The 27,678-nt window shown below is 43.3% G+C and overlaps 2 protein-coding genes across 4 annotated transcripts; one reads left to right on the plus strand and one right to left on the minus strand.

Moving 5' to 3' along the window:
• Positions 1 to 18: 18 nt before the first annotated feature.
• On the minus strand, positions 19 to 23,437 carry chn2 (chimerin 2). 3 transcript variants are annotated; one of them, XM_020093458.2, is made up of 13 exons: positions 23,324 to 23,437; positions 14,612 to 14,650; positions 13,001 to 13,056; positions 10,701 to 10,732; positions 10,358 to 10,471; positions 9,915 to 10,185; positions 5,274 to 5,357; positions 4,310 to 4,394; positions 3,044 to 3,217; positions 2,616 to 2,693; positions 2,250 to 2,387; positions 2,052 to 2,157; positions 19 to 918 (listed from the first exon to the last, which is right to left on the minus strand). In XM_020093458.2, exons 4-13 carry the CDS (start codon positions 10,730 to 10,732, stop codon positions 747 to 749), a joined length of 1,254 nt encoding a protein of 417 aa, XP_019949017.1. In that variant the 5' UTR covers positions 13,001 to 13,056; positions 14,612 to 14,650; positions 23,324 to 23,437; the 3' UTR covers positions 19 to 746. The 3 variants fall into 3 exon arrangements, with proteins under 3 accessions (XP_019949017.1, XP_069392977.1, XP_019949016.1); XM_069536876.1 differs by lacking the exon at positions 23,324 to 23,437 and adding an exon at positions 23,034 to 23,051; XM_020093457.2 differs by lacking the exon at positions 23,324 to 23,437 and adding an exon at positions 21,472 to 22,085.
• cpvl (carboxypeptidase vitellogenic like) lies at positions 23,429 to 27,630 on the plus strand. Its single transcript, XM_020111346.2, has 13 exons — positions 23,429 to 23,579; positions 23,729 to 23,907; positions 24,025 to 24,146; positions 24,336 to 24,450; positions 24,859 to 24,917; positions 25,024 to 25,103; positions 25,213 to 25,279; positions 25,855 to 25,977; positions 26,112 to 26,243; positions 26,341 to 26,439; positions 26,536 to 26,709; positions 26,896 to 27,078; positions 27,163 to 27,630. Exons 1-13 carry the CDS (start codon positions 23,575 to 23,577, stop codon positions 27,259 to 27,261), a joined length of 1,437 nt encoding a protein of 478 aa, XP_019966905.2. The 5' UTR covers positions 23,429 to 23,574; the 3' UTR covers positions 27,262 to 27,630.
• Positions 27,631 to 27,678: the final 48 nt, after the last annotated feature.

Genomic DNA, 27,678 nt, shown 5'->3' on the forward strand with positions numbered 1-27,678 from the left:
GGTGGATACACACACAAGTTTTCTCTTGTTTTGTATTTTTATGACATCAATTCAACAAACATCATTCTCAACAGTATATATTATTGTGACAGAACATGATGCAGAGTAAAAGACAAAAATAAACATCTTTACAAAATAAATCTTTACACTCGTTGCAAAAAAGTGCTTTATGAGCGCCCAGTTGTCTCATCTGTAGTTTTTCTTACTAGCACACACAGGTAAAATATTGATCATCTCATGATCCAATTAAATGTACAGTGAAAGGATCCACGCTGTTTGATTGAAGTTTTAAGCAACGTCCCCACAAGAATCAGATTGAGCACACACGTCACGTGGAAACGTGAGCGCGGCTGCTGCTGCTGTGAAGCTTGGTTTGCACAGCTACAGGCCGACACTGATTGACAATCTGCCCGGGGGGGGATTTCACGCAGTGCTGTCAGCATGACTGAGTCTACACCAGGTAGTGACAGGGAACAGCACTGGTAGATAGTTCAAAACACTGGATCATTCCCGAGTATAAAAAGTGATGGTCTTGGCTGTGCATGGAAACCTACAGTAACAAGACGATGGCAACACTAAACCCACTTCAACTAAAACAGTCATGCGAAAAAGAAGCGTCTCGAGGTCAATCTGATAACAAACTATTCTGAAACTTCATTAGTATCAAGGTGGCTTGAATTTCCTCTATGACAGAATAAATAATCGTCCTTCGTTTCTGTTTCTGTGAGCGCCACATGCCTCGCTCCTCAGAATAAGACATCTTCATGCTCTATCATGAGCTGCACCACTAGTTTCTGTTGCCTCATGTGATTCAGGGTCATCAAGGCATTCTGCTCCGGTGGCTGCATGAGTGTTGGACCAAAGACGATCCCCAGGTTCTCAGAATTCATTAAGTTGTCCTTTTCGAACATTGTCACCCTGCAAAAATATTTTAAAAAGATTCATTAAATACTTATTTTCAATAAATCCTATGAGAAGAGCAAAAAGTCTCTCTTAATACTGTTTTAAATTGTTGGAGTCTTTCTGTGGCTTTAGCCCTCATGACACGAATCTTCAAAACCAGGTTTCAAACATTTTTTTAAATAAGCAGAATAATTTCCTAATTAATTTACCCAAGGGAACAAGGAGGAGGCTAATCACCATAAAAAAAATTTGGGATTAGCCCCAAAACACAGACATTCTGGGCAAGTGTTTGGAGAATCATGCAGCGTATTCTTGGAAACCATGCAAGTGACTTTATCTGGGTCATCTACCAGAAGGAATAACATGCCAGGTACCTCCTGAAAATTTTAACTGTGGCAGCGAAAAAAAGCAATCACTGGGAAGTGGTTACAAAGTGATGCTCCAACAGTTAGTGTGCGGATTCAAGAGAGAGAGATGACGCTTGGATTGAAAGATGGACAAAATGGCTTTGTAAGAATAAGAAGGTTGGCTGGTGGCCTTCCTCCTAGTACTCACTGTTTAAAGTGTATTTAAAAATGTCATTTCCTTTCCTTTTCCTACATGCATTTCTGTTTAGAGCTGGTTAAAAATAAAGCCTTGCTGTTTAAAAAAACCCTTTGACCCTTAATTCCGTAATATGTGTGTGTGAGATGGAGGTTAATGGATGACATGGTGATTGTTGTTGCTGCTGTACTGTAGTTTCTTTTTTTAATAAGATTGAAGATTGAATAAGTAGATTTTTGTACATTTTGCCACAGATTGTTACACAGTTAGTGCTCAAGTGAGTAAGTGGGACTTATACAAAATTCATATCTATAAACAGATTCTGCATGTGAGTTCACCGAATCTGGATATTCGCCGTCTACATTGTAAGGCCCCCCCCCCCTTAATTTGTCATCAGATAGCCGATGGGCTCAGAGACTGATCCAAAAGAAACTACATGTTCATAGCAATAAAGGAACATGTCAGCCAGTGCAATGCTGGGACTCATTTACGTGTTTTCAATACGGACAACAACCTATGACACAGTGGTTATTACTTGGATCAATTCATTTTCAAGATATTTACAGACACAGTGACATAAACAGAGGATTTGAGTGTGATCTCACCTCTTGAGATGAGCCATCAGGTATCGTAGGGTCTCATAGTGAGCTGGTGGGAGCTGCAGCAGACACTCGTGAATGGCCTCCAGTCTGGAGTCAGCGTTTGGAATTTCTATATCACATTAGCAAAATGATACTATCAGAGCTGAGCAGAGGAGTACCAACGCAGTAATGGCATGAAATTGCAGCGAGAGCAGCTCTTACTTGCAGCTTGAATAAATTTGGAGTACAAGTCAAATGTAATGACTGGAATGGGGAGGTCTCTTAAGTAGAGCTTCAAAGCACCAGCAATTATGTTGATGTCTGCATAGGCATCGGCGCTGATGTCCGCCTTCTCACCATCTGTTGATGAGAAATAAATCAGTCACGACTGACACGTCATTTTATATTTGGATAAAATTTAAAATAAGAGCTGAATGTGAGTTTGTTCTGTGTGTTACAGACAAAACAAACAGCTCTTTCTCATGCTGTTCTGCAGACCAAACAAGCTCCTCATTTAAAAGTATGAACCCGTGAACTGAAACCTCAGAGACCTAGATCCCAGGGCAAAGAAATGTGACATTTACAAACCTCGGTCGAAGGCGAGCCTCACGTCCTCGATGTGCTCTGAGAAGCCAGACACTCGGTACAGACCTTCAGATTTCATACCTGTGGAAGAAAAGTGGGAAGTGTGTCTCAGTTGGTTTGTTTTTATCCTTACACCCTCCCTTCCTCCTCAAAAGTCAATCTTCCTTTCTCACAAAAATATTTCATTTCTACTGCTTGAATTTTGTCCATTTGTTTGTAAGCATGATTATACGAAACTACTGAACGGATTGCCACGAAACTTGAAACTGGGAAGGTTTGCGGTTTGGATCAGGGAGGAACCCATTATATTTTGGTTTGGATCCATATGAGAGGGTGGAGCCAGAAAAATCTTTTCACTTTCTTTAACATTGTGAGATAAGATGTTGTTTTGACATTTTCAATGATTTCCCCATGGATTATCTGCATTGTACCTCTCAGCTCTATCTCTTGAATACACATGTCCACCACCATGGGTCTCGTCTTGTTGTGAGCTTTGACAAGTGTGGTCAGATCACAGCTGAACACCTTCTTTATCCTGCGCAGGTCCGGCTGGCAGTCGCTTGGAACCAGTTTGGAGCACTGTTTGTGTACATTCAGGCCGCAGTCTAGCGGAGCGAGAGATAAACAGACAGAGAGAGAGTGAGATCATCCTCAGGCTGATGATAACACGATCATCACAACAGGCTAAACACAGCAGCTTGAACGTGTGTTCCAGAGTCAGTGATTAACTGCACCATCAGACTGCACAGCCACGGCTAAGCTGTCATGGTGCACTGCGCCAAAGGTAGATATCAGCAAACATGGCAGCATGGGCGTGGGTTCTATGTGTAGTTCTAGTCACATGGAGCGAGCCGGAAGACTGTCAGGAGCAAAGTGTGTGTGAGTGTGTGTGGTTGTCTGGCAGCACACACAGCCTGCAATGCAGAATTTTAGGGAGCGACACATGTAGACACGGTAAGACCGAAAACTGTTGCTCCCCTCGCTCTCACCCAGTGCTTGCAGACGGAGTGTGGCAGAAGATGGAGCGAGGGAGTGAGCGAGGACAAAGAAGTCTTTCCTGTTTTGCCATAGCACATGAGGTGTCTGATGATAGCAGTGTTTGCCTCTGGCTTGTCAGCATGGCAAATGTCTCAACAACAAACACTCTGTTAGGGAGAAAGCAACAAAGTCCAACCAAGTGCACATCGACTTCAGGACTGTGTTAGTGCAACAGAGGAATCTTGTGACCACGTTCTGCTGCTATATTTCTGAAAATATTAAGGCACATATGACCTGCGTTTGACCTGCGTATGTTGGACATTTAAAGTTATTTTTATGAAACTGAACTTTGATGTAAATGCTGTCAGCAGACGGCATCTCGATGCCATTTACTATGGTACGACTATGATTAAACACTGGAGGGAAACAAGAAGTGAAAACAAGGGTGATAGCAGTTGTCCCTCTGTATTGATGAGTCGCTGACATCAGGATCTCAATCTCGTTTGTCGCAAAAAGGGAGAAAAGGAAAATACACACAACAGGGAAATAAGTGAACAACCATTTCAAATGGAAGAAAATATTTTCAGAGGGATAACTCAACATGCGTGACAGGACACTGTTAGCCACGGATCATACACCACTTATGTAATCCATGACTTCAGTGACTTTCTTAGCGGGATCTGTGTCATGGAGTTTCAATGGTGGAACGGGAGAGTTACCTGAGCAGCGGACACCCTGGGCGATGAGGCCCCACATGAAGTTGGCACAGTACTCGCACCAGTGCGGCCCTCGAAATGTATGCACCTGGAGAAGGAGACAACACTGTTATCGGTGATACACACACAAACGTACGCCATGTATTGCAAGTCACTGCTGTGTCCGGTCCTGAACTGGAAGAACCCCCCCTTCTGATGTACTGGAGAGAGATTACGTCGTGATCTCATGCTGCAGTGGATGGGACCCCTGGCCAAATGAGAGCATTTGTATATACAAGGAAGATTAAAGGATTTACTATAATGTGTCTGGCATCTGCTTCTGGGCGATCGAATACATACAAGCAAGCCTGCGAGTCAAAATAACAGATGCCCAGTGTGATCCCTAAAAACACAGATAAGATGGCAAATGGGGCCACACCTGCACACACACACACACCTTCACTGGTACTTTGAATAAGTAGTAGTGGAGTGATGAGTGAAGAGGGCATGTGGCAGGTGGTGAGTGGAGGGTTTTTGTTCTTTTTTCAAAGGGGAGGCATGAAAAAGCTGGGGGTCATTATAGCCTCTGCCTGTTAACTGAAACCTAAGATACAATTGCAAGAATGTTAAGGCGCCCACAGGCAAAGAATCCCTAAATTCTCTAGTGTATATTTAAAGCACCATAGCGCTCTCATTGTGTGAGCCATTATGTGCTATGCACTTAACCATTTTTTACAAAATCAGCAGGCTAAAACAAAAAGCTTTAAAATCGATGCTAATCAATGTTCTCCGCTGTTAATGGGTTGTTCCCCTCGGTGCATATGGGTGTCAGCTGCATGTGTTCTCATCACAGCAAACTGTGGTCAATAATGGGACACACAAACAACAATCAAAACCTCTAATGCATCTGTCTAAAGGGTTTTTTAACCCAGAGATAATAGAAACCTGCTGAAAATGTATTTAAATAAATTCATAAAAAGCTGCTCACCTTGAAATTGTGGATCTTCTCGTAGGAGCACTGCTTCTCCTGTGTGTCTTTCAAGGCGCTCCGTCGCACCAGAGGTGAGGAGATCTGTGGACAGGAGGCCAACAGTTTAATAGGCTTCCACAGAAAAGTTCCCTTGCTCCCCAGTTTGACTCCCAGAGCCAAAGCCAGCAGCTCCTGGCGTTTTCTCTCCTGTTGTTTAGCCTTGTGGGTGATCAGATCCCCCGCTAAACCTCCTCTGTTTTTTTCAGCCTCCATGCTGGACTGGTCTGGGTCCCACAGACTCTCGAGCTCCTCTGGGGAAAGATGCAGAGAGGATGCGTGGGTGCTGTGCAGCAGACGCTGCCGGCAACAGCCCAGCACAGAGGCAGCGGCTACACTCCACTCCCCTCTGACCCGGGAGGGCGACTGATGACAGCCAGCACGAGGTTGACTCTGCATCTAGTGAGAATCCTAGAGGCAGTGGAGAACGAGAAGAGCAGGGGGAACAGGATCGGTAGTGGGCGGCCAGAGGGCAGGAGTGTGCCTGGAACAATGGCCCTCTTTCAATCCCAGAGAGGCAAGAGAACAGGGTCCCTGATGAGGAGGGGCCTGGAGGTTGAGAGTGAGGGCGGTCGGGTGCTGTCAGGACCACTTCACACAGCTCAGCAGCTCTGTAAAGCAGGATCAATAGTGCAGACGCCCTCTTTATAGTGAAGAGCACACTCCCATTAGCACGCTGCCTTCTGGACAAACTCCACTTCTCTTAACTGGAGATAATGCTCCACTCCCAGCAGTCAGCACCGAGTCTTCTAACCAGTTCACTCTGCTGCTCTAAGATGTAAGAGTCTGACAGAGCCGAGGCTGTGTCTTCCTAATTAAAACAGAGCCCGACCTCCAGTCAGCTGGTGGAATTCCCAGCACTGCCACGCAGGCTGGCTCTTCCAGACACTCCGACTGCAGACTCCTCACGCCAATCACAGCCATTCGTCTCAGAGGACCAGCACAGCCAGACCATCAACTGGGATTGGGAGGGATTACTGCCACAATCCCCACACAGGGAGTAATCCTGCAGTGCCCCAATCCAAATAAAATCCCATTGGAAGCTCATTTGCAGGTCTGCAGCCATAGAGTATTTTGCCAGCGGGGGGCTGTTGCTATGTTCATGCTGAATTTGTCTGTATTAGCTCACATTGTAAACAACCAGTAAACTGCACCATAAGGTTTGATTCTCTTTTAATTAACCGCAAAACTGTGAAACAAACCCCAGATTACACATCATACAACTAGTTGACTAACAAAAATCTGTGAGGTTGTCTCACAGCGGTTTTACAGAAGAGCCAAACTTGAGACAAATAGACTGATGGAAAAAATCACAAAAATATAAAGTTGAACAGATTTATTTAACAGGCAGGAAAGGTCAGGAAGCCAGTGAGTGCTGGATTTGTGATGATAAAGAGCTGAAGCGGAGTGGTGAGGCGCAGAGCGAAAGACCCCGAGGGCAGCAACAAAGCTGAGATGAAATAAAAGGATTGGCAGCTTACTGACACAGAAGCAAAGTAAAATACTGCCATGAGCATTTTGTGTATACCAGCCCTTTCTATTTGTCTCTGATGTCTGAGGGAAGCAGTAAAACCGGCTGATGGCTGAGAGTGACAGGACAGGTGAAGATATTTGTCATTGTGGTTAACATTCTTTGAAAAGACCTACACATACCATACCATACAATTCTGCTCTACGACTACGTCTGAGGGGACAGATGAGGAATAGACCACTCTGAGATATTTTAGACATGTGAGGTATAGGAGGGAGGGAGACGATTTGGCTACGCGCTTTGTCTGTGGGCAGATGGCTTCTTGTCTCTTAAAGAAGAGAGTGGAAGAAAGGACACAAAAGGTGGTCACACAACAAGCCCTGCTTTCCTTTCAGTGGCTTCAACTCTTTTATTCCCCCCCAAGGCTTTGTGAGCGCACAGCTGAGCGGACTTCGTTGTGAACGAGTGCTTGGAATCATGGGAAAACAGCACAGTGGGCACTGACACAGTAGGACAGCAGGGTACAACCGTACCACATCCCAAACAATCAGCCCTAACAGCATCTCGAACAAATGGAAAAATAGACAAACAGTGACGGCTACGGCAGTCGAAGATATCCATTACTCAAAAAAAACTGAGGAAATTGCCACTTTAGTGTGCAAAAGGAATTCTGAAAATAAATAACCACCAATTTAAATGTCAGGAAAAGTGCTTACAATGCTGTGTGATGAGAACTTTCATATTTTATATCTAAGGAACTTAAAAAGCAGTTTTGTGCTTTTTTATAGCCTGAAACTCTGCAGAGACAAGAGGTAATTATCTTAACAAACAGCAGGACAAACCTTCTTTAGAAACCTTTTCAGGGGCATGTGAGGAAACCTGTCTGTCGACAGCCCCACTTTCAGATTAAACCAGAGTGGTGAGCGTCAGGAGGAATTTGGCAGAGGGTTTTTTGGCCACCGAGCAAATTCCAGGACATACAAGGAAAAAAGGAAACTCATGTTGATCTACAGGTCGCGTCAAGTCCTCCCTCTCACCTTATGGGAGTATTTTAATTACACAAGAATTTGCAGTCATGGCAATGTGGAGGTATCAACCCAACACCGAGTAAATAAGTGTGAATGCTCACGATACAGTGAAGCCACTGTGGTTGTGATGGCTGCGGGCGCGGCTGTGTAATTGGAAAACATGAAGTTCAAACAGCAGCCGCAGATTCGAGCCATCAAGGTCAGGTCTCTGCTTCTTCTCTTCACGTGGACAGAAAAACCTGAAAAATCCTCTCACTCTTTCCAACAGTGGCTGGCAGGTGGTTTTCAGACGCTGACTTGGGGGGTCCGCCATCATCACATCCATGATCCTCATGTGTAATAATTTGGCTGGAGGAATATGAGGACAGTTTTCAAAAAGGCCCCAGATAAGTCGCAATCTGACATTTGGAGAAACACAGATTTACTTGCCAAACAGAGAAGTCTGCAGTCCTAATTTCTATTTTTTTTCAGGATGGATTAAATGTGATAGAAGGATGCAGTGTTGGTCAGGGGAAAAACTCATTTTGCTGTGGATGTGGATCCAGGATTTTTTTGTCACATTCTTTAAAATTGCGAGACAAGGCGTTTTTCCAACTTTTACATTAATTACTCACAAAATTATCTGTGAATCTTGATGATTAAAAAAAAGATCACATTTGGTTGGGGTGGGTATCGATGAGTATGTGCAACTTTTTGCCAAATAAAACATAGCAACACTACTTGATACTGTTTAATAAAGTGCTGTGTGTTAAGCAAACCTAGGTTAAGTCTGTGTGTAGTCTAAGGGAAGCTCTCTGCTCTAGAGGCTTCATCGTGGTCAGCAGCAGCAGCATCTGTAGCAATGAGCTTATTTAAAACCACAAAGAGTCGATGGACGACTGACAGACGAACGACCATCAGGTCAAAAGTTCTGTATTAACGGCTCATGTCTCGAGTTCTAGGGGCCAAACTGAAGACTGATGATATTAATACTGCAACTGATGCTGCTGCTGCTGACAGCTCTGTCATGTGTCTGTCACTGGCCGACTGTCAAACTGACAAAATATAGGGTGACATTTTGAAGACAAAGAATTCCTGAAGTGATAAATCCCGTCTTCAAGCTGAGAGACGCGTTGAAGACACAGTTCAGGAAGCAGAAAAGACCAAGAAAATATTAGTGTGAGTCAGTAAAAAGAGCTCAGCATTTAGTGCCATCATAAGGAGGAGACAAGTTAAGTTTGCCACCTAGTGGAGGGATACTTAAAGTTTCTCTCCCTTGTTCCTTGTGACATTTCCATGTTCTTCGTCGATAAATCATTCACAGGCTCTAATCCAACAACAGCTCAGGAGTGGGAATGAATACAATGTGCAGCGTGTCTCACCTAAGACCAGTGTGTCTGATATGCATGGCAGGCAGAACAAAGTCCCAGTCCCCTCGGTCATCATTACCTTTCAGAGGAGGCAATGAAGCATGGCAGCAGTGAACACACCCAGAGGCAACAGCGATAATGTACGTCTCACTCTCAGGACAAAGTGTCCTCTCAGAAACGCTCTCGTCCCACTGGAAGTGGATTGGAAATGATCAATAGCAAGGCAGTAGATCAAATCCTAGTATTAGTGTCTGTCGAGAGGCCTGCAAGATATTGAGCATTTGCTAAGATAATGAGAAACCTTAAGACATAAACCTACATTTTGCTTCTATTATTCCCTACAATATCTTCATAAATGATTACATTTGATTTTACTTGTATAAATTTAACGACAACAGAACAGATTTTTCTGATTTATTGTTTCAGCTGAAACAGAAAGCAGGTCTGTGATGCATTGTCTTGCTCCACTTCAGCAGTAGAACGTTGCAAGTCTTCCAGCAAACGTTTTACGTGCACACAGAAACAGTGTGAGTGTGAGAAGAGCTGAAGCTGAAACGCGGGACTCTAGGCTCAAGCAGCATATAGAGTGAGCATGGGGTTTTTTGAATGAGAGCAAAATGTAAATGTGAAATCGATAAGTCCTGCTCTCAAACTGAAAGACCACACTCTTGAAAAAAGTTGGAAAAAGATCCCTTATCCTTTTTCATTATCTTAGTGCAAAAAAAACTCAAAGTAAATACGTCATAAAGCTCACCCTCTCATCTTTCTGGAAGGTGACCCTGCGTGGCTCAGTGCGCCCACGGCTCAGCCTGTGCACCATCTTGTCCTTAAGTAGCGAGGTGTAACCAAGGTGCTCGTAGATGGGGTTGGTGGTCATTTTGGCGATGTACTCCGCTGCCTTGGTCTCGATGTAGAGGGTGATGAGGGCGTCGGTCACCAAGTCGTGGACCGACTCAAACCTCTTCTCCCCCACAAAGTGCTTCCCATCGTAGAAGAGTCGGTAGTTGAGGGTTTGGTGCCCGAACCTGCAGGATTGAGATACATGGGTGGTGACGCGATTAAATGCAGAGGGAGTGGAGAGGATTCGAGGTGAGAGTGGCTGAGTGAAAGCGAACAAGGTGGGGAAGGAGCGAGCTCTGGGCTGCTGATGGGGGCGACCTTTAAGGAAGTCTGTGCTGCATACTGATGCGTCCGTACCTCAAGGCCAAGGTGTGCGTCCCCGGCTGTCTCTGGCTCTCCCTGATGAGGTAAGCACCCTCGACTCCCCCCAGCAGCTCATCTGCATACTCCCGAGGGATCATGCCATGAAATCTGTTCAAAAAAAAAAATTCACAGAGGGTATAACTCTTCAAAATTACATTGTGGATGTTAAGCTCAGGCTCTAATTCAGAGTATCTTAACAAAGCAGAAATATAAATCACACATCTACCCACTTAAGCCTTACCCACATCTGATGCTAGGCAATAATGCTGAAAGAAATCCACCACTGCACAGCCATACTTGAACGATAAATGATGATGGTGATTAAGTTACTACTCACTCTCTGCCATAGTACTTGGGTCTGCTCTCCATCTGCAAACCAGAAGAAGAAATATTGGCTGGAACCTCCACGATATGAAAGCTCAATTAAACAGCTTCGCCAAACTGTTATTACAGCCTGTCTTTTGAAAGATAGAGAAGTCGACACCACAGGACAGATTATCTGCAGCTATGCCCCCACATCTATTCACAGCTACCAAACCATGAAGCCAAATCAAAGAGCGCACAGATGAATAAGAGGCGATGTGAGAGAAAAATTTAAATCAGTGATGGATGGCCAGCTGCAAACAATTCATATTTAGTGTGTTACTGTGTCACACCAGGGCGCGTGCAGCGTGTCTGCGTTGCAAATCTTTCACAGCATATGGCGAACAAACATTTCTCATTTCCAACATGACGTAAAACAAACTTCAGACGGCATTAAGATTCTGACATGAGAATAATGGATCATAAAAAATGCAATCATCTATACTCCCTCTATGTTGTACACAAAGACAGTGTGTGAAACTGCTGCAGAGGTCCCGTGTAAAATCTCAGACAAGTCACAGTTATGATCATCGTGGTTTTTATGGGGAACACTTTGGTAATATGTCGAACATCATTTTGTACTTTGAATTAATGAGAAGCTAATCTCACACAGCCAGCCCACCACTTTCACTCCGCTCATCAAAGCGTGGCAGGACTGGAAATGGGATGAGACATGCATCACTTCTGGTCGACTATACAATAGAAGAGCGACAGCGAGGGCACCAACAAGTAGAGTAACTTGTTCCAATTGCTTTATATTCCCAGAGCCGAGGGAACAAAGTCTGTGCTGCCTGTCCACGGTGTCCCCACTGCTGCTAGACTGTTTCTGTTCTTACTTTTTTCAACACTGTCTTGAAACTGCAGTCAGGTGAACACAGAAACAGGATTTTGCTTAATAGGACTGGAAGATATGGCCCAAAAAAATACCAGGATAAAAATGCTCAGGCTAAATGTCACATATTTATTTCCAGTGATGGGATATAAGGAGGTACATTTACTTCATCTCTGTACTCATACTTTACTATATATATATTATATATATATATTATTTTTCTGAACAGATCGCATTTTACTTAACTATACATATCAGCATATTTCCGTACTCTCTACCCCACTTTTTACAAAGTACTACACAATTTAAATAAAAAAATATTTAAGGGTTACTAGTTCACTGATCCAATCAGAGCAGGCAGGTAAGATTAGACCACACCTCCTGCAGAAACAACAGCATCACTGGTGAAGAAACACCTAAACTGGATTTAGAAGAGACTCAGCCATAATGATGTAGTAGACGGATGTATTAAGGAAGAGGCTACACTCTGCAAGTACTTGTACTCATTGCACTACTTGAAGTTTATTTAAAAGCAAGTACTCACTTATTTTACTCAAGTAACAGTTAATGTGGTACTTTTACTTTTACTCAAGTGCAATATTTGTGCTTTTATTTAAGTAAAAGGTTTGAGAGCTTCCTCTAACACTGAATATTTCTTTTAAGTTTAATAACGGTTGTGGTTTTAAACGTATTCATAGGCACAGAATGATAAACACTTAATAAGCATTATATTAATATACATTTTATTTTTGTTGTATTGCTACTGATGAAAAAATACCAGATTTTTTTAGATAAAACATGGTGAATGCCCTGAAAATGTTATTCACCACAACGTCTCCCTAAATAAATGAAGCAGTCTAAACCATGCTGCTATGCCTTGATTTTCTAACACTAGCATCCGACTGTATTTAAACAATTGTTCATGAAGTGTGGGAGGTCGGAGCGGCAGCCGGTCACTCCCCAAAGGTTCCTGACCGGTCTGGCTTCCAGCTGCCAGGCTCAATCATTTCCTGGTGAATGTTTTCCAGGCTCAAACCTGAGAGTCAGAACTGCAAGCTGTAGTCTGGCTGTAGTCTGGTCGACTGCGTTTTTAAAGGCAAAGGGTGAGAAACCTTTGTCGTTGAAAGTAAATAAATGAGTATAGCAGGTGGTTCAGTTTGTAAAAGTGCCTGCTGGTTGGAATAATCGTAAAACCTTCACAGACTGGTGCTTTCTCATGACCAGCTTGAATCTTCATTGTTACATGACTTCTTGTGTGTTTGTGTAATTATTTCAAATCATTTACAGTCACTAGTTGACAAAACTGATCGATGACTGAATTAATTGAAATGTTATTTCACTGCAGAAGTAGAAGATGGGACAAATGCGCCTACTAAATATGAAACGAATCATTTCATCCTCAAACAGTGGTCTATTGTGTAAAGATTTATAAATGCACTGACCTCCTGAGGACATGTGATCCTCTTTGGTCTCGGCGCTTCCTGCTGGAGCTGGTACACTGGTAGAGAAATATACACATGTGTTATTTAAGGCTTTCCTCCCCTCTGAGGTACAGACGCAGTTCAGTGTAAGTTGTAATTATACACATAACAGCCTCAACACACACTTACAGATGAAGGAGACTCAATGCTGCAGTGTACAGAACTATACTGGACACTTAAGCTTTAATCCAGCTCCTGACTGCAGCTTTTTAGGTAGCATGGAACAAATGGAGCGATTGGCTCGGATATGCAAGACTCAGCAGTCAGTGGTTTACATGACAGGAGCCGTGCAGTACATCTGTAATCCTTCTGTGTGAATGAAGATGTCCATTTAACGCTGTAACAAAAGTACTTGCACTTACAAATACATACATGCTGTGTTTCTGTGTCTTGACTCTACTTAAAGTAATGAAATTGAAGTAAATCAGTGCAGCAAAGCGAACATGGAACTGAGGGATCTGCGGCAGGCGGTCCGATCCCCACAAACACCTCAGCATCCTCACAGAATTTGTTTGTTACAATAAGTGATTAAAAAGCGAGCGAGGCCAAAAACACGACTGCTGTTTCTGCTGTTTCCCCGAAAAACAGGACGTCTGTCAGAAATACAGAAACACGACCACAACAGAGGCCGACCAGTGTGGTTTCTTTCTTCGAGGCCAATTTTTCATCCTTTGTGTGTTCAGAGATGGAGTTTCTCTTACTGTCACATTTCCAAACCAGACTCTGTGTAAATATCCAGCGATTATAACAGTTTTAACTGGTTTATAGCATAATACACTTCCTGCTCGATGAATGTTGATCTGTTGCCTTGTTTCCTCCTCACCAGCAACATCACTGTGTGAGGTTGAGCTGTATGTTTTCGATTCAGGTTCTGCAAGCAAGAGGGAGGAAGATCCTGACTGTGTAAAATGTCCCGAATGCGGACATTCTCACGTTTTGTCAGGCTGACTCGAGCTGAGCAGAGCGAGACCTGGACATCATCCATTCCTGTGGATACACAGTCAGCTCTAAAAATACCTCAGCAGAGAAGTCAGGAGAAGATGGGCCATGAGAAATGTAACTGCAGAAAAAGTGCGTGGAAAAAATATAAAAGCTATGAAGTGAGACCGGTTTAAACAAAACGTTATCACTCTGAGGACAGAAGCAGCTTTTTGTGCTTCACCAAAATCCATCACATATTGAGAAGAGTCTCTCTGCTTCCTCCCACATGGCAATAACACAGTATAATGAGGTGGGTGTTGTGAAGACCCCATTTCAGCTGAGCCTCTTTGCAGGCAGAAAATCTTGTTTTCCTGCATGATGGTAACCTATTTTACTCAGAGAGCAGGGATGTGCTGCTTTACCTTTGTGCATTTTGTGAATGTGATGTGTGGAGGCGGATGTGTCTGAGCATTTGCCTTTTGTGCATATGCGTGTTGCTGTTTGGATTCTGCAGTGTGTCTAATTGCACCATGCACTCTTTTTTATTTATAGACCATAAACAAATATGCTGTTATTAAACGAAACTACACTGCAGGGCAACGCCAGGTTAAAGCATTCATAATCAGCAGATAAAACAAATTAATTACTCACAGTAGGACTTCCATATGGGCGGCTGATAATCCTCAGGGTCTGTAAAACACAAAGATAAAGCAGATTTGTGTTATGAACTCACAGTGGTGTTAAATAGACTGTGCCCTGCTTTCTCTCATTATAATCTCAATTTCTATCTCTGTTCCCACTGGACTGACTGTGAGCCCCTCACCGTGCTTGTGTCACTGTTGTTCATCTCGGTAATAAATATGCATGTGTCTTCTCTTCACACTGTTCTGCTGCCACTTAAGTCGCACCACTGAATACATTTCTAATCAGCGTCTCTGCTTCAGTCAATGCAGGTGTCCACTTGTTTCGCTAAGCGTTGTGTCGGCGTACACCTGATCTATATCACCTGCCGGCAGCGGGATCCCGAAAAACACAACATCCTCATCCTGGGATAAGAATACAAATTCACCAATTACAATTAAGGGAAGTAAACACAATTTACATCCCGGCACTAACAGCAAGACGCTTCCTCTGGGAAATATAGCGGCTGATTTATGATTATGTGAACACATTCCTGGAATACATGATGGAGCATGCTACTACAGTATATTAGCTTAAAAAGAGAAGGAGAGGTGATAAGGTAAATGTTCTGTGGCTGCAGCATAATTTACTCCAGCACTTCCTCAGTGGAGTAATGACTTGTAATAAAACCTGTCACTAAATGAGTCAAAAATATGGCAAAATGTGCTGCTGCGCTACACTGCCAGTGATGTCATAAAACATCAGGTCCTTATTATGACACAAAGGGTGAAACGTGTTTTTACTCATAATATAATAATGAAACGTTTTTTAACACAAGGAACCAACTTATTTGCTCTTTCCATAGACTGGATATAAAGATGGACAATGTGTTTGCTCTCGTTTGTCTCAATTGCCCCCTGGAGGCTTGCTGCAGAATGGGTCATAAACCCTCCACCATGTTAGTGAATGGGACATGGACTAAACTAAACTAAAAAGTACACATCAAGTAAAAAAAATTCTCAATGCAATTTTTTCCAGTAAGTTTAGTTTTACTTATTTTGATGTATATTTGATGCTAAAAAAACCGACTGACTCATGATCGGCACCATGGCTCTCTTCTGCACAGACTCATGTACTGACGAAGGCCATGAGATGCACTTAAAAGCTTTGGAGAGGACAAATAAATTGGACCATGTTTTTTTGACGCTGCAATTTCCAAGGTCAGGAATGAAGCTTAGTAGATAATGAGTTTAACAAACTTGTTTTACGCAGTGAAAATAATTTGGTGGTATTAACTGTATTCAGCAATTTCATAGCAGGCCTTGGCCCATTTACAGACAGATTTATGTATTTAAAGGTTACTGCATGTGATGCACGCTCAGTACGTCAGCATGATAATGGTGGTGTACAGATACAACAGGCCGATGATGCCTCGGGCCAAAAGCACAAAATAGTTTAAACAATAATCTTCCTTTCAGATCTTCAATGTGATTATCTATCTTTAATCAAACTCCCTCCACCGCTGCTGAAAGATCCAGCTGACTGAGAATGATGAATCATGTTGATCCAGAAGATACATGTTGAAAATTTTAAACATTCCTTTCCTCAGCGGCACATTGGAACCACACCCCTCTCGCCATAAAACACACCTGAGCACGGAGAGGGAATCATTTAATGAGAACTAGTGAGTACTTGTTGGATGTGTTGGATGTGACGTACATGCTGAGACAACTGTGAAAGTAGCTCAGAGAAAGTATTAAACCTGTTTCACTAAAATAACTCTGTATATTCTTGTTCTATTCTATTTGTTTATGTAATGTCACTTCAAGTGCAGGCAGAGTATTTGCTTCATGCTGTTTTCTCAGCTCACTACAGAGTTTGAGTGGAGGCTGTTTGAAACATTATTAAAACTAGGTCACGGCCAATGTGGAGTTTGAGGAGGGCTATACTGATTTGAATGGCACTCAGCAGAAATCATTCCCCCTCCAAAGCCCAACAATCTCTTCCAAGCTTCACCATATTGCACAAACACATAGAAATCAGTCGCTATGGTACCTGATTTTTTTTCATAATGATTAATGAAAGGGAATAAGAAAATAAAAGCAAAATCCTGGAGTTTCAAGGTTCATATCGAACAGTTTACACTGTCCTAACAATAAAAATCGGTCTGGTCCTAATTAAAACATAAGACAAGATAGGTGCATATATGATCAAAAGCTGAATAATTATGCAAATGGTGAAAAAGGCAGCCTTACAGAGACATGGATTTTTTAAAGGGTAAATATTTTCTCTGCAGCCCTCTACAGAATGTCTACCTTCCAACTCAACTTTATATCCCGCCAGCTCTGTTTGCTGATGTGTGGCCAAGCTGCCCTGGAAAATGTATTGTCCTAATGCTGAGGCTTTGTCACTGTGTGTTGCAGTGGCAACAGTCTGAGAGATTTATTGCACTGCAGCTTGTTTAAAGAAAGTGATTTCATCTGGTTGGCTGCCAAATATTCTCTTTTCAATCTGATTCTTTTTAATGATGAATGGTATTTCGGTCTGGAACTCTGCAGCGGCTTATAACGGCACACGCTAGCACAAAGACACACACACACACACACACACACACTGAGCTACACTGTGTACACCCGCACTCTACCAAACACACATATACACATGTAGAAATCCAAGGAACATCAAAAAGAATTTCTAAGTAGCTCAGAGTTTGTGTGGAGCCTGATGATCAGGGGGAATTGAAAATTCTGGAGCAGCCAGAAGGCTCTTCTCTCCCCCCTGGAAGAAAGTGCTATTAATTGTGTTGCCCTCCATTACTCACCAGTCAGAGACATTCAATAAAATAATTACCGGCGGCTGTTTGCTTTGGTGACAAAGAGAATATGAGATGAATGAAAATGAAGACTTTTATCCCCTGAGATAGTGTCTGCATCCAGAGTCTGTGCACAGGCAAAACAAATTATTCAACTCCAGCATGTAACGAGTACATGGCTGACGACAGCTCAACAAGCTCAGAGCGTTTCAGGCAGAAAGGAAGAACAGGACACAGGTATTTTAAAACCGGACAGTTTTCACTGTCACCTTGTTAAACTTAAAGGTTTATGAGATCGGAAATGTGCCAGTGTCTCCTCATGAAAGAATCAGTGAGGTCGTGTGTGCCATGTTTCCATGGTGTGTGTGCACCTGCTCATCTACGTTGGAGTCGGGGTGAATGAGTTCCTTACTCAGGCTGAGGGTGAGTGAGTTTGTGTTCTTTGTTTCTACTGATCCCTGACAGCTCTTCCAGTGACACTGATCCTGAGGGTCACTCTCATCATGACAAAGAAATAAAGATGACGATGAAGATGAAATGAATGTGACTAAATATGTATAATGTGCTGCACCACACCCACTCATTTATATCCATTATCTATATCACCAGATAAACACATCACCAGCGTATTGCAGGGCCAACATACGGCGACAAACCATCATCACAATTTTTGTCAATTTAGTGTTTCAAAACAAACTAACCCCGTTCTGCATGTCGGTGGTCTGTGGGAGGAACCCGGGAAAAAAACACACTTCACCTCCTGATGTTTTACCTTGTTGGTAAATTTAGTCTCTGTTCTGTTAGAACAGAATACATTTACAAGGGTGAATTCATTTTGATTTCACAGTCCTGTGAGAACCATTTTAACACAACCTCACATCATAGTGCCTGAATGGTTTAGATGAGTCAACACTGATTGTCTGTAAATGTCAGTACTAAACTGTTGCCCATTTCCAATATCTTCCCTCCTCAGCCCAACGAGACCATCTATCCAACCATCTTTTATACCCCTAATGCTTTGAGGCTCACATGGGGGCTGGAGCCGACTTCAGCATTGGGTGAGATGCAGGGTGCATCATGAACAGGTCACGAGCCCATCACAGAGCCAACATTCACACTTACACTGTGGTCAATTTGGAGTCTCCACTTAACCCAATCTGTATGACTGGACTGTGCAGAGAAAAACCCACACAGACAGACACAGGGAGAACATGCAAACTCACATGCACAGTGAAAGGCTCCGGCCGAACCAGGATCAGAACCAGGACACCACTCATCCTGGACCAAGTAATGGGATTAAGTGTCTATGCATGATTTGGCCGTAAAATGAAAATACACATTCACTTATATAATTTGCATACAGAAATAAGAGATTCTGAAGCGAGCACTGAGTGCAGAGTGACTGACACATATATCACACACAAACACACAAACATACACACAGTGGGATGCAGCAGAGAGACCATCTGTGTGTTCTATTCGTCCAAAACAAGTGAGTACAACTAGTACTGACCAGATAGTATGTGACAGGTATGAGGGTGCCTCTGTGGGGTGCATTATCTGTGCTGCACTGCTGAGCTGTACACACTCAGTGAAACTGCAGGTTCTGTTGTTAACAAAAACTGGAGCTCTGACATTTCCTTGTTTCACTGAAGGAGCCTGTTGTAATTAATGGGCTGGTTTACTTCAGGGACTAAGTGGCTCCCTCTCTGCTGCTGTAAAACATGCAGATAATTTTAGTAAGCCATCGTACATGACACAAATCCCTGCCTACATGATTTACACTGGTGAGGACATGAAAGTAATGGAAAGAATTTGAGGTGAAATGCAGCATTTTGCCAGAAACATGTGCAGGATGGTGTCGAGCAGACCGCCTCTCTCTCTGTAACACACGCCTGTAAATCTGCCTTCCTGGCCAATTTTGTCATTGAAGGCCTGGAGCAGAAGGCATACTTTCATGCTCTATCCCTCAATTTATTTTCAAAGCTTTATTTCCTGGAGCCGTTTAGAAAATGGTACAGTCCCATGCCCACCCGTGCCAGGAATGTGTAGGAATCTCCCTGATCTAGATGAACAGCCAGAAAATATCTTTCCAGAGAAAAGAGGAGATTGCAAAACATGATGGAAGCTGCAATCATGTTGCAATCTTCTCAATTTGTCTGTCATTTCTGCCTTAAAAATAAATTAGAGTTCTTCAAAGTGTGTGTATAATGCAGGTCACACGCTATATAAAGCAGTTTGGGAACATATAATTTTCGATAATTCACAGGGAGGACAGTGACATCACCTTTTATCACAACTCACAGAAAAGTTAGATGAACTTTTTCCCCCAAACAGCCTCAAAACCTAGAAAACTAGACAGACTTCTCATCAGAAGCAGCAGAAATAACTTCACCGTCAGCCCCGTGTTTGCAGCCAGAGCAGACGACCTAATACAGAGCAGAAATTGAGCCTTGATTCGTTTTTTGAGTCAAATGCCTCATAGACAAGATTATTCAAATGTTGCGTCTGACTGCCAAAGAGCTCGGCATGAAAATAATAATACCCTTGTGACAACCACTCCATCCCTGGCAGCAGCGCAGCTTGTAACCTCTGATAATTATATTGAGAGCCCAACAGTAATGACAGCCCTCCGATGCCACAGAGAGAAAAGACTTTCCTCTTAAAGCATCAGCGGTCAAACAGTAAAACCCGCTGCTTTCTGCAATGCACACATGAGATAATGCTTTGTGAGGCATGCGGTCACCATGGGCTATATCAGCTTGGAAACGACTGTCCGTCCCTCCCATTGGGCTGTACCCTGGGAAATGTGACTCTGCTGTGTAAGAGGCAGGGAGAGAACCAAAGTCAAACAAACACTGTATATCCTATAAAACGTCCCACATCCTCAACATGCTGGGATCAATATTAATTGTCGTTTGGTCAAAAGTGGAAAAAGTATCACATTATGCATATTCTGTGGATGAAATATTCTGTGGGAGAAAGTGAAATATTGGTTGAAATGATAAACAAAAACATAAGTGCTGAGCTTGGTATTATAAATCACACACACACACACACACACACACACTCACACACTCACACAATCACATAATGCATTTGCCAGCCCCTTAGCTAAACATTAACCATCACAACTAATTCTAACCCTAACCTTAAAAGCAAGTGTTAGCTCTCAAACTGCCCTGTGAGGACCAGTCTAAATGTTCTCACTTTCCAAAAATGTCCTCAGGTCTACGCTCAAAATGGTCCTCACAAATACACAAGTACAAGTACACGCTGTATCTCACACACACGTGCCTCTGGTTGCTGGTGGGGCTTCAGACAGAACTGTGATAGCGGAGTTTGTACTTTAAACCCTGGCAAACATGAGCCGAGCTTTCCACTAACAAAGGATGGGATGTACACAAACACAGGGTTGCTCTTTCAGTCTGGGCTTGTTTGAACAGCTGCTAACCTACTTTCTGTTCCCATTCTGTGGAAATACAACCTGGAAATGAAATTTTAACAGACACATTATTATCAATTAACTATACCTCATTATGTGCAAAGGGTATTAGATTGGAGTCTCATGCAAACTGTATTACATCACTGGACCATGGCACAATCTAATTTTCCCCAGTCTGTTGCTGCTGCTGCATGTTTTTTTGGGAAAGAAATGGAAGAAAACTCAGGCCAAAGATAATCCTTCAAGCCAGCCAAGTGCAAAGTCAACAAGGGAATTATGGAGATGATTGGAAATCTAATGATAACATCCAAAACCCAACGTCACACTGAGTGCATCCCACAACCTTATAATCCAACTGCACACCAAAGGCATCCTTTCCCTCCAAACGTTTCCACCACTCAGTCATAACACATGGGGATGTTTTTCATACCCATAATCCTACAGCACACAAGTCACATGGAGCTACTTTAATGTTTGTTTAATGGCACATGTGTGATGCAGATGGAGACATAAAAAGATGATCTTACCTGGTGTGCATTCTTATTATTACAGGTGAATTATTATTATTATTATTATTATTATCATTGTTATGTCTCAGAGTGTAGCCTGAGTCTGAGTCATGTGAACTCTCACCAGAGGACACAGATGAACCTGAGAGGCTGGAGTTGCTGGATGCTGCCATCCCTCCCGGTTTCACGGCTCGGTTACTCCCGTGTGGCCGCGGTGCGCTCGCAGCTCCTCGTCACAGGCGGTGCCTCCATGCCCCTCGCGTCCCAATGTGCCTTCACCCCCGACGGCTGGCGCACCGGGTACCAGCCTATATCATGTCTCGTCTCGCCCGGAGTCCGAATCGTCTTCAATCCGCCGATCCTTCCCCGTTCCGCTCCTCGCCCTGGCGAGGCGCTCACGCTGCCGCATGCACCGCACAGGAGCCGCGGAATAAAAATAGTCTTGACAGGCTGCGGGGATATGCTGCGTGGATCAGCGTCTCCGTTTCCCCTCACAGTGGATGTGTGGGTCTGGAGAAGTGTGCCATGCAGACACCAGCTATGGTTTCCATGTGCCACTTTAAGGGTTGTAATAAACACACTACACTGCAGCGTAGACGCGCCTTCTTAAAGTGAAAGTTTGGAGCAGGGTTGACAGACGTAAGCCAAAAAAAGAAGACACCTAAACAAACTAAATTTGGCTCAGTCAGTGAAATCCAACATGGACTGACTGTTTTTCTTGGAACACGCACTTAGATCAGATTCATGTAAATCTCCACCGGATAAACCACATTGCTGCAGCTTTGGCATATTTTTTAGATATCCTCTTATGTCGGGTGATGTGGAGGGAGACAGAATCAATCTTTGTATGTGTTGTTGCGCCATCTGCTGGGCTTCCCTGCTCCCCAGAAAAACATGGAAGTGGTGTCTGCTTTTATGGAAAGCGACTTACACCTGAGGCTCAACACAAGGCTTCAGAAAGAGTTATCAAGTTGCTTGAAGTAAGAGTTAAGTGCTAAATCTGTTCAATAAGGTGATCAGGTGAGGAGTGCATCTTTATTATGATGTATTATTGTTCTGCACTTTGTTGTTTTTGTTTTATTGTGTTATACTGATATGGACAGTAGACTTTCTGATATGTGTGTTATGTGTGATATGATTATATGATGCTATAAAAACAGGGTGGCATGTGTAGATTGACAGCTGAGACTAAACTGCAATTAGCTGAATGCTCTCATCATGGGTCTATCACTTTTTTCCATAGTATATCAGCAGGACATTGATACCAAAGCTACGCTCAAAAATCACTGAATGGCAAATGGTCTGTATTTGTATGGCACTTTTGTGGCCTTGATGACAACTTTACTGTAGTTTTACCATCCGCACACATTCATACAGCACAATCACGTGCAGCACTTTCTTTATCATACATCACATGCACAGAAATTTTGGGGTTCAGTCTCTTCCCAAAGGACACTTAAGCACACGGAATCGGGGAGACCGGAATCAAACCACCTACCCTCTGGTTTGGGGACGACCTGATCCTGTGCCACAACCGCCCTACTGAACAGCCTCAGGCCCCAAATGAAGTCAAAAGCGCAAGATGGCAGCAACCACATCCAAGATATTTTGGCTTCATTTTTGCACAACTTTAGAAAAAAGAGAGGTGTTCTCCATCTTAATATGCAGTTTGTGATATGCACCTACCAGTCTGAAGAGGACCCACTCCTGATCTAAATACAAAAGCATTTCAATATAAAGTGTCAGTTCGAGAATAAAGAAAACAACAATTCGTCCAATTTAGATGAAACACACGAGTGAAAAGATCTGTAAGATAATTATATTACATTACTGCCAACAGATCCTTTTCACCTACATCTTACACACTGCACCTTTAACTTGTAAACTAATCACTAAGTCACTCTTGTGTCTTCATAATATATGAAAGCAAACAGCTTTAAAATCTACTTGAGTTTACATGAGGACGGTTTACTCACCATGTCAGACTCAAACACTGAACCGAGGCTGCAGAAGAAGAAGACAACAACAACAACGCCTTCCTCCGCGCACACCGCGGGAGTTTCCTGTAAGACCTCGCCGAGGGTACAACCATCTCAAGCCCCCGGAAATCAACAATCACGTGATCCAGTGAGTCATGTGATGTACTTTTAGCCGATGTGAGAGTTCAGCCTCTCCAGATCACACTTCTCATTCAGTGTGTAGAGCACTGAACACACATCCACTGAACATGAGGTGAGTTTAACACGTTCCGATGTTTGTCTGGTCTCCTGAGCACAGCGCCACCACGCGTCAGACTGTTGTGAATCCTGAGTGCGCTGCGGTTCACCGCCCGGGCCCGTGTGTCTGCTCAGATTGTGTGTTGTTGTTGTGAATGTCGCCAGGCCGCTGAAGGAAAGTCTGGGTTTCCTGTTGCTGGGCCTCTGTCTGGACTCGGTGCTGTCCAGGAGCTGCTCCAGCTTCTTCTGCCGGAGATCGCACCGTGTCAGCGGCTTGCGCGGAGTCGAGCCCGGGGAACCTCTCTTCCTCACCCCATACCTGGAGAAAGGAGCCATAGATGAAGGTGGGGAGAACTGCTTCATAATGATCAGATGATCAGAAGCTGCAGGGTCTCATCCACCAATCAGCTGCATGCATTCTTTTGTGTTTCATGAATGTTTTGGCGTCTTGATTTTTGCAGCCAGGAATTTGAGTATGGTGGGACAGCTGCCAGGGTCCAATGTGAAGAGCTATGCTGGGTACCTGACCGTCAACAAGACGTTCAACAGCAACCTCTACTTCTGGTTCTTCCCTGCTCTCATGGTAGGATCAGACTCAAGTTCAAGTTTTATTTGTCATTTCCAAGTTAAAGGTCCAGTGTGTGAGTTAAGGTGAAATCGATCTATTGGCAGAAAGTGAATATAAAATAATCTTACTGCTTTTCTTAGTTAATTAAATTAACGACTAGGTAGTGCTGAGATCTGTAACTGTATGCTCTGCCCCTCCTGACAGCCAGACCAAGCCAAGGCTCCGGTCCTGCTCTGGCTACAAGGCGGCCCCGGTGGCACCTCCATGTTCGGCCTTTTTGTGGAGCACGGCCCATATGTGGTTTATAAGAACATGACTGGTAAGAAGTGATGTTGTCCGACGTGTTAATGTTAATGATTCATTTGATCATTTTGAGATGTTTAAAGTCTGTGATGGATCGTTGTAGCACCGAGCACCGACAGTGTGAAGGCCCTAATGAAATGATGGATTAGAGTCCAGGCCTGAACAGGTGCATATGTCAATATTAGCTCAGGGTCAATGCACCACTGAATGACTCACTGTAAACAGGAATGTTTTTTAATTCTACTGTACATAGTCCAATAAGCCCCCAGATTCTGTTACATGATCAGAGTCTGTTACAACTCAGGGTCATAGCGCCACCTACCGATCAGAAAAATTGAGTTTTTGTAACTCCACTGAGCATTTTCTCCCTCCCCGGCGACTGCATCAGGTCCCGAGTTCACATGTGTGTTTTCTGTCTTTGCAGTCGGTTTGAGGGACTACGCTTGGACAACCAGATACTCGGTCTTGTACATTGACAATCCAGTATGTACACAAAACACATCTTTCCTCCAAATGTTCTCAGGTCATCTGACTGTTATTCATACAGGAATCTTCACTGAGAGATATTGAAGAGTTCTTCTCTCTCCAGGTTGGAACAGGTTTCAGCTTCACTGACGACGACAGAGGTTTTGCTCAGAATCAGGATGACGTCGGCAGAGATCTGTACAGGTGAAGCATCATCTTCATCATCCTCCACCTCAGACGTGGTCATTTTGTAACTTCAGTCTGCTGTGTTGTTGGTTACTGACTCTGATCGTCTCTGTCTCCTCCTTATAAGTGCTCTAACGCAGTTCTTCCAGATCTTTCCCGAGTATCAGTCCAATGAGTTCTATGCAACTGGAGAGGTAATGTTTCTTTTCTGAGAATTGCAAGTTACTGTCGTCTAAACATTTAAGCATTATAGAAGTAGCTTTTCAACTTTTAAAATTGCTTGACTCCCAGTGTCAGACCCAAAGCAACACTAGCAGCCACATTTTTACATTAAAATATCAACTTCAAAATGTAGTTTTATGTTACACTGACTTTATGTAATAGGGAGAACATTTTCTTTTTCATTATCATCTTTCACCCTGAACGTCTGGTCTTGCTCAGTGTAACTTGTGAGCATTTTAATTGGAGCTTAAATATCCAGAATCAGGCTCAACAAGCAATGTTGAACTGTAAATCTTTAAAAAATACTTAGAAGTAATTAAAAAAAGTTTTTATCTCCAATATTCAAAAAGCATAATTAAAGTAAAACAAATTTTGAACAGAATTTGGTGTATTTGTTACAGGTAATATTCACCGCTCAGTTGATGCTCATTGAAAGTTACATAGTGTTGCTTTAATGAAGGTAACCAGGCAATAATAGCTTCTGACAACATTTTACCTTGGTAAGACATTGTCATCACTACATAAACTTCTCTCTGTTTATGCACAGTCTTATGCAGGGAAGTACGTTCCTGCCATTTCTTACTACATCCACAAAAACAACCCCACTGCCAAAGTGAAAATCAACTTAAAGGGGATGGCAATCGGCGATGGGCTCTGTGATCCAGAAGTGGTGCGTACCTGACGTCAGGTCATCATCCTCGATCTACATCTAGACTCCCCAAGTCCCTTCATTGTGACTCTGTGGGACTTGCCCCTTAAAGTTATTGTATTTCTAATCTTTGAGACTTCCTTTTTCCATTCCAGATGCTTGGTGGTTATGGTGAGTTCATGTACCAAACGGGCATGATCGACGAACAGCAAAAGCAGTATGTTGTTGAGCAGACAGACTTGGGAGTGCAGCTCATTCAAAAGCAGAAGTGGGTGGAGGCTTTTGAGGTATGAGCTGCGCACTGGTGTTTCTCAAAAATACAAGGTGATATTGTGAGTGAGAGAAAAAAATCCAAGAATCTTATTGCGGCGTTTCTTTCATCAGGTTTTCGATGGCTTGCTGAACGGTGACGTGACGCCGTATCCCTCCTTCTTCCAAAATGCTACAGGCTGCACCAACTACTTCAACTACATGACATGTCAGGTACTTGAAAACTCCGGCAGTGTGACTTCTTGGACTGAGAACCTTTCTAAATGTTCTTAACTTTTGTCTTTTGTATATCATTTGTGTGCACTACAGGAGCCTGAAGACCAGGAGTACTTCTCCGAGTTTGTGACGCTGCCGGTAGTGCGACGAGCCATCCATGTGGGGAACCTGACATTTCACGACGGCTCGCAGGTGGAGAAGCACCTGCTGCAGGACGTCATGAAGAGCATCAAACCGTGGCTGGGGGAGCTGATGGACAACTACAGGGTGAGGGAGGAAGAACTGTCTGCTGTAGTTTGTCTATAATGCACAGTTTCATCTTGTTTCATCATGTTTTGAGATTTCGATCATTGACATCATAGATATTGATATACTTTGGCAGCTTCCTCTCACACGTTAAGTAACGTATGTCCTGTAGGGTTTCCTTCTTAAAGCCGTCTCCCCTGTGCCCAGGTCTTAATCTACAGCGGTCAGCTGGATCTAATCGTAGCTGCTCCTCTGACCGATCGGTTCCTGCCCACCGTCAACTGGTCCGGGGCCGCCGAGTTAAAAACCGCTCCACGCTACCACTGGAAGGTTCAGCCCTCTGACACGGAGGTGGCAGGTTATGTGAAACAAGTAAAGGAGTTTTATCAGGTGGGCAGATTCTCATGACCGTCGACACAGTGAGAAAAATATTTACATGTTTAGTTTGTAAGAATATTTATCTTCTCACTCCAGGTCATTATCCGAGGAGGGGGACACATTCTGCCTTACGACCAACCAGCGAGGTCCTTTGACATGATTGACAGGTTCCTTTCAACACAAGGCTGGATATGAAACATGTTGAAATGCGGCTGATTAAGCAGCTTCACCACAAAGAGCATTTCATCGATCAGTGATTGTTGATTTAAAAGACAGCAGAGGGCTGCCTCATAATGAAACATGTGCACTGTAAATGGAATGAGTTCTCTTTGCCTGGATCAGATCTTTGATTTGCTGCCCACATTTCAGAAAATCAAATAGTACAAATTAAATGCAAACTCAACGACAGCTCAGTCTGATTATCAGGGCTGAACTGTTGTGTCGTGTTAATTTTTGTTGGGATTGTGTGCAGGGGGAAATGTATTTGCTATCAGTCAGTGCAGGCAGGAAGATGAAATGTAAAGAAACTGAATCAACTTGAAATAAAATGTTTTATTGATCGGAGTGGACAGAAAATACTGACTATACTAACTTCTGAAATGTTCCTCTGGT

This window comes from Paralichthys olivaceus, chromosome 13, assembly GCF_024713975.1.
Source record: "Paralichthys olivaceus isolate ysfri-2021 chromosome 13, ASM2471397v2, whole genome shotgun sequence".
Lineage (NCBI taxonomy): Eukaryota > Metazoa > Chordata > Actinopteri > Pleuronectiformes > Paralichthyidae > Paralichthys > Paralichthys olivaceus.

What these genes read in the sequence shown, in the direction of transcription:
- chn2 (XM_020093457.2), bottom strand. Translation starts at nt 21,520, where the DNA reads ATGGCAGCATCCAGCAACTCCAGCCTCTCAGGTTCATCTGTGTCCTCT. An exon ending in TCAAGAGATAGAGCTGAGAG is followed by an intron (nt 2,694 to 3,043) that starts GTACAATGCAGA and finishes TTTCTTCCACAG; the next exon opens with GTATGAAATCTGAAGGTCTG. An exon ending in CTGATGGCTCATCTCAAGAG is followed by an intron (nt 919 to 2,051) that starts GTGAGATCACAC and finishes ATATTTTTGCAG; the next exon opens with GGTGACAATGTTCGAAAAGG.
- cpvl (XM_020111346.2), top strand. An exon ending in AGTTCTATGCAACTGGAGAG is followed by an intron (nt 25,280 to 25,854) that starts GTAATGTTTCTT and finishes GTTTATGCACAG; the next exon opens with TCTTATGCAGGGAAGTACGT. An exon ending in GGCTCTGTGATCCAGAAGTG is followed by an intron (nt 25,978 to 26,111) that starts GTGCGTACCTGA and finishes TTTCCATTCCAG; the next exon opens with ATGCTTGGTGGTTATGGTGA.